Raw genomic sequence first — 7246 nt, forward strand, 5'->3', positions numbered from 1 at the left:
TTACTAGAACGGACATTCCCATTACTAGAACGGACATTCCCATTACTAGAACGGACATTCCCATTACTAGAACGGACATTCCCATTACTAGAACAGTCATTCCCATTACTAGAACGGACATTCCCATTACTAGAACGGACATTCCCATTACTAGAACGGACATTCCCATTACTAGAATGGATATTCCCATTACAACAATGGATATTCCCATTACTAGAACACACATTCCCATTACTAGAATGGTCATTCCCATTACTAGAATGGACATTCCTATTACTAGAATGGGGCTAGAATGGACATTCCCATTACTAGAACGGACATTCCCATTACTAGAACGGACATTCCCATTACTAGAATGGACATTCCCATTACTAGAACGGACATTCCCATTACTAGAACGGACATTCCCATTACTAGAATGGACATTCCCATTACTAGAACGGACATTCCCATTACTAGAACGGACATTCCCATTACTAGAATGAACATTCCCATTGAAGTCAAATAGTAATTATATTTCTATGGTGTCACACACAGCCGTTCTCATGTCGAGGCTTGCGTTGCAGCCTCTCTACCATAGTGTGAGGCACGGGGGGGTAGAGGGAAGGAGCCAGCGTGCACAGGAAGCCGGCCAATAGGGTGAGACCTAGGCCCCCCCATGCGCAGAACATGGACCAGCCGTATCCGTGACTGATGTCCTCTGGGATCCCATACATGTAGCGAGGATAACGGGACAGTTGGAAGTTGATCCCTGCTACACATGTACACAGAGAGATGATACAGCACGTTCCTGATGGGACAGAGAGAGAGAGAGAGAGAGAGAGAGGAGGGGGAAGATGGAAGGGGGGAGAGAGAGAGAGAGAGAGAGAGAGAGGAGGGGGAAGATGGAAGGGGGAGAGAGAGAGAGGAGGGGGAAGATGGAAGGGGGAGAGAGAGAGAGAGAGAGGAGGGGGAAGATGGAAGGGGGAGAGAGAGAGAGAGAGAGGAGGGGGAAGATGGAAGGGGGAGAGAGAGAGGGGAAAGATGGAAGGGGGAGAGTGAAAGGTGGGAGACAGGGGGAGAGAGAGAGAGGGTGAGAAAGATAGAGAGAGAGAGGTGGGGGAGGGGGAGAGAAAGAGATAGGAGGGGAGAGAGAGAGAGAGAGGGGGAGAGAGAGAGGGGGGAGAGGGAGGGGGAGAGAGAGATAGGAGGGGAGAGAGAGAGGGGAGAGAGGGAGAGAGAGAGGGGAGAGAGAGAGAGATAGGAGGGAGAGAGAGAGAGAGAGGGGGGAGATAGGAGGGGAAAGAGAGAGAGATAGGAGGGGAGAGAGAGGGGGGGAGAGAGAGAGAGATAGGAGGGGAGAGAAAGAGAGGGGAAGATAGGAGGGGAGAGAGAGAGAGTGGGAGATAGGAGGGGAGAGTGGGGGGGATTATTTCACCTGTGTAACACACGTTCTTCCATTCTAGCCATCCTCTACATACATGGACAATATATATGAACCGTTTCATGCATTTATCGATGGAATTATAATTATATCTGTATTCCAAATCGAACCTTAGGTCATACTCCCTAGTCCCCTAATACCTAGTCACTCCTGCCGAGCTGAGCGGATTCTTACCAAGCCAATCAGAGGGCAAGATAATACGTTTATCTATCCAATCCTCAGATTCTACAGGAGTGACTAGACTTGCGGTAGATTAGAATTCAGCATATTTCTGCCGAGCAGGACAATGCCTACGTCCCAAATGGCACCCTAATACCCCCATAGGGCTGTTGTGATAGGGAATATGGTGCCATGGTAGGACTCACACAATGCATCGCTCTCCATTAAAAAAACACACACTGACGCCCCCAAGTGGTGCTTGGTGGTATGCTCCGTTCTTCTACTGTACAGCAACTCTCAGTACTCAGCTCTCAGGAGGAAGAACAGTCCTGTTACGTACTGCGTACTATGTGTGCGTGTGCGTGTGCGTGTGTGTGCGTGTGTGTGTGTTATAAAACAGTTCTCCACTTACCTCCCATGAGGAAGAACAGTCCTGTTACGTACTGCGTACTGAGTGTGCGTGTGTGTGTGTGTGTGTGTGTGTGCGCGTGTGTGTGCGTGCGTGTGTTATAAAACAGTTCTCCACTTACCTCCCATGAGAAAGAGCAGTCCCGCTACGTACTGCATCAGGTCATGCTGCTGACAGCAGCCCAGAGCTCCGATCACCCAGCCAAACAGGATGATGGACACAGCCATGCCGATAAAACTGGCTGTCATTCTCTGCAGGTCTACACAGGGAGCGAGAAAATTGGATGAAGAAATTCGATCAAAACGTCAAAAACGTCTGCAAATATACAATCTTGATAACTCTTTTACCTAAAACCTGCAGGGATACTGCTTCACAACTTGTTAAAAGCATGTATGAGGCGTTATGATTTTGGGGCGGCAGGTAGCCGAGCGTTGGACCAGTAACCAAAAGTGATTGCTAGATCGTATCCCTGAGCTGACAAGGTATAAATCTGTCGTTCTGCCCCTTCATTGTAAATAAAAATTGGTTCTTAACTGACTTGCCTAGTTGAATAAAATAAAAATTAGTATGTATTCTAATACGGCTTATAATATGGTAATTCCTCTATGAAGGATATTTTTAACTGAATCATAATGTCTGTTATTAAGTCGGGATCATTATGAGATGCCATTGTTGTTACAGTTTATTCTTCTTCACCTGGACAGAGATGAAGATTAAAAAGGGGATATTGTGGGTAAACTTACGGAGTGCATGCCACTCATCCTGACGAATAGTCTTGATTATATTGATGCTCAGCTTTCTGGGGAGGGCTAAAGAATAGTAGTAGTATTTTATTGGTGTGCAGCGCTGAACTAAACCTGCAGAGAAGGAACAAAAACAACACGTAGTTTCACACGGAGAGGCCATATTGAAACGACAAAAAAAATATATTATTGCATATGTAGTCTACCAGAGGAAAAAAATAAAATGGCTAGTAGCATAGATTCATCACATATTGTCAATGTTTATATAACTGTGTTTTTTCTTCATTGGCTTAGAGTCTTCGTTGCAGCTCTGTTGCCTGTAGGCTTCTCTCAGAAAGCATCACACAGAGGAGTAGGCCTAGTCTAGTACAGTACGCCCCCGTGAACTCCCTAACAACGTTGAGGTGGCACAAATAAATCAAACAGTAGTGTCACATTGTGAATCAAATGGTGGATGCAAAGCCTAGTTGCTGCTACATAGGCCTGAATGTGGGCGGACCGCTAACCGCTAAATCAGCATTCAGCACCTCGGATAGCGCCCAAATTCCGATGATGATTTCACCACACATCAATGAGCATAAATAGGGCTTGTCACCAAAGACTAAAGCGCCACTGACATTATATAGGCTGTAAACAACATATTGTTTATCATGTGACGTGATCAAATGATGAAACCTTTAAATATGAGATCCTCTGTCTCCAGGTCGAATCCCTCCCGATGACATTTCCTCCACAGCCCGGAGATGGTGGAGTTGTACTGCCGACTGCAGAGGGACTCCATGGCCGGGGCGGGGGGCAAGAAGTGCCGCTTAGCCCGCAGGAGGAGTCCTCCACTCGACCCCTTCCTCTCCACGTTATTCTCCTTCGGTAGCATACGGAGTGGGAGGTTCTGGTTGGAGATATAGATGAATCCAGGGTCGTTCCTTTTGTTGGAATAATTCTTACAACGTTCCCTGTGCCTCCTTGCATCCGTCTCGTACCAATTGTCAGTACATATTGCGACTGCTATGAGTCCCAACGCGCAAAACGCCAGAAACAATCCCGCGACCGTCAACGTCCTCATAGCAGACATGATGTTCCACCGGACGCGGTAGTGTATAGAAGAGATTCCTTCTGTTCGACAGTTGGGGGGGGGGGGGGGGGGTCCTCTCTAGCGCCTGCTGCCTGGATAATTTATTCCCCGGGTAGCAATCACCGGTTCGTGCTGGGGGATTTCGTCGCTCTCTGCCGCAGCATTAATATGACATCACCCTAGGCCATTATTGATAACAGATCTCGTTGATTGGTACAGCACGTCCAAATACCAGTAAACATTAAGCTTTTTTTTGTAAAAAAAAACGTCCTGACAGGCCTGTATTTTGGTACCATTCTCTCTGGCTGTTGATCTATCCAATATTGCTCAAGAGGGATTCATTAGTGAGTTTTAAAACATTGTTTTGTATTTAACCCTTATTTTACCAGGCAAATTGACTGAGAACACATTGTAATTTATAACAACGACTTGGGGAATAGTTACAAGGGAGAGGAGGGGGGGGGGGGGGGGGGTGAGCCAATTGGAAGCTGGGGATGATGATTAGGTGGCCATGATGGTATGAGGGTCTTATTGGGAATTTAGCCAGGACACCAGGGTTAACACCCCTACTCTTATGATAAATGCCATGGGATCTTTAGTGACCACAGTGAGTCTACTAGTAAATGCCAGGAGATGGAGACAGAGCTAACATTCAATCATTAGGCATCAGCCTAACACACTAATATAGGATTTTCACGGTCCGTACATATACTCAAATTAAAGAAAGAAAGAGATACACTTTACAGTACATTGTAACGGAATACTGTTAGGACCAATACCCAAACAATTCTGTACATCACCGCCTACTTTCCACGGTTTCCGGTAGCCAGGGTTGTTTCTCTGTGGGGCCTCAGGTGGAGATGAGCTGTGTGTGTTGTGGTCGGTGAGGTTGGCTGCTGTGGCCTTTTGCTGCTCCTGTGTCTCTGTGGCAGGAGGATCTGTAGTATATGTGCCCCGACAGATAAAGACCTGCAGGCTGTGAAACCAATCCCACATTGTTGAACAACACACATAACTGATACAGATCATCACATGCTATTTTTGGTGTGGTCAACCCTTGTGTCTTTGAGAGAGATTGGGCACGTGTGTGTGTGTGTGTGTGTGTGTGTGTGTGTGTGTGTGTACCCATGTGACTTCTTGGATTTCCCTTCTATTCTTAAATAAATTATAGAACTCTGAAACATTTTCTTTTTCTAACAGACCTCATCCTGTATTTTTCCATAACTTCAGGTTTGTATATCTGAGACAGACGATTCGTCCAAAATGGCACTCTATTCCCTATGTAGTGCAGTACTTTAACCAGAGCCCTATGGGCCCTCCTGAGTCCTGGTCTAAGTAGTGCACTCTAAAAGGGAATAGTGTGCTTTTTGGGGGGGGACTAAGAATGACAGTTAATGTGAAGACGCTCTCTGAGCAGTTGTGCAAGAGAGAGACGATGTTTCTTCAGATCCAACAGACTTCCTGTGGTGAAGCACACTCCAACATGTCAGGAAAACACAAGAATCTTCACACATTGACAGTAATAAGATATATGTTAGCGATGATACTAGCCTCTTGTTTTAAAGCAGATTTATACAAAATTGAGTTTTTTTTTTTTTAATAGAGATTATAATTTGCAGTCCACAAACAACCTGTATACCCGTAGGCCTGAGGCCAGCAATGTGATGCAACTGTCCACAACAACAACAACAAAAACACTCTGTCTCCACTCCAATCATGAGAATAATGATGTCTTTCTGTACCATCACGTACGCAAAACTATACAATTCAAATCCATGCATCTTGATTCCCTAGGCATGTTTGTGCTGGGGTGGCTTGCAGTTGTTTTTCTCATTGTATCTAATAAGGAATTGAATGTGATAGTTCAATCTTAGTTCCTCATTTAGGAACGTGTGTGTGTGTGTGTGTGTGTGTGTGTGTGTGTGTGTGTGTGTGTGTGTGCGTGTGGCCGTCATTGTAAAATAAGAATTTGCTCTAAACTGACTTGTCTAGTTAAATAAAGGTGAAATAAAAAATAACATATAAAACCATGCATGTAATTTACACTCTTAGAAAAAAAGGTTCTATCTAGAACCTTAAAAGGTTCTTCGGCTGTCCCTATAGGAGAACCCTTGAACAACTCTTTTTTTGGTTCTATATAGAACCCTTTTTGGTTCCAGGTAGAACCCTATTGAGATCCACGTAGAACCCTTTACACAGAGGGTTCTACGTGGAACCAAAAAGAGTTCTACCAGGAACCAAAAAGGGTTCTCCTACGGGGACAGCCGAAGAACCCTTGTGGAAACCCCCCCCCCCCAAGAGTATAAGAATCGGATCACAACAAAGAGACCTACCTCTGATGGCTATGCTGTTACTCTGTGTCACTGCGTATCTCTGTATATCACTGCGAATCGCTGTATCACTGCGTATCACTGCGTATCTCTGTATATCACTGCGAATCGCTGTATCACTGCGTATCACTGCGTATCTCTGTATATCACTGCGAATCGCTGTATCATTGCGTATCACTGCGAATCGCTGTATCACTGCGTATCACTGCGTATCTCTGTATATCACTGTGAATCGCTGTATCACTGTGTATCACTGCGTATCTCTGTATATCATTGCGAATCGCTGTATCACTGCGTATCACTGCGTATCTCTGTATATCACTGCGAATCGCTGTATCACTGCGTATCTCTGTATATCACTGTGAATCGCTGTATCACTGCGTATCACTGCGAATCGCTGTATCACTGCGAATCGCTGTATCACTGCGTATCACTGCGTATCTCTGTATATCACTGCAAATCGCTGTATCACTGCGTATCACTGCGAATCACTGTATCACTGCGTATCACTGCGTATCTCTGTATATCACTGCGAATCGCTGTATCACTGCGTATCACTGCGTATCTCTGTATATCACTGCGAATCGCTGTATCACTGCGTATCACTGCGTATCTCTGTATATCACTGCGAATCGCTGTATCACTGCGTATCTCTGCTTATCTCTGTATATCACTGCGAATCGCTGTATCACTGCGTATCACTGCGAATCGCTGTATCACTGCGAATCGCTGTATCACTGCGTATCACTGCGTATCTCTGTATATCACTGCGAATCGCTGTATCACTGCGTATCACTGCGAATCGCTGTATCACTGCGTATCACTGCGTATCTCTGTATATCACTGCGAATCGCTGTATCACTGCGTATCACTGCGAATCGCTGTATCACTGCAAATCGCTGTATCACTGCGTATCACTGCGCATCGCTGCGCATCACTGCGTCTCTTCCTCCAATGTATCATATAGTACTGAAGCTTGAATAAAAATATGATATTTTCTCAACTTTTCTTTTGGTTGAGATATCTCTCACACCTCTTCAACAATAACCTCTTATCTGGTTGAGATATCTCTCAAACCTCTTCAACAGTAACCTCTTATCTGGTTGAGAT

At 45.3% G+C, this 7246-nt stretch overlaps 1 protein-coding gene across 1 annotated transcript; it reads right to left on the reverse strand.

The window, feature by feature from the left end:
• Window positions 1-398: 398 nt before the first annotated feature.
• On the reverse strand, window positions 399-3808 carry LOC139397105 (transmembrane protein 178B-like). Its single transcript, XM_071143973.1, has 4 exons — window positions 3410-3808; window positions 2735-2848; window positions 2113-2250; window positions 399-790 (listed from the first exon to the last, which is right to left on the reverse strand). The coding sequence occupies exons 1-4, from the start codon at window positions 3804-3806 to the stop codon at window positions 528-530; spliced, it is 912 nt and encodes a 303-aa protein (XP_071000074.1). The 5' UTR covers window positions 3807-3808; the 3' UTR covers window positions 399-527.
• Between the last annotated feature and the right edge of the window lie 3438 nt (window positions 3809-7246).

The sequence above is a fragment of the Oncorhynchus clarkii genome, unplaced genomic scaffold (genome assembly GCF_045791955.1).
Source record: "Oncorhynchus clarkii lewisi isolate Uvic-CL-2024 unplaced genomic scaffold, UVic_Ocla_1.0 unplaced_contig_7872_pilon_pilon, whole genome shotgun sequence".
Taxonomy (NCBI): domain Eukaryota; kingdom Metazoa; phylum Chordata; class Actinopteri; order Salmoniformes; family Salmonidae; genus Oncorhynchus; species Oncorhynchus clarkii.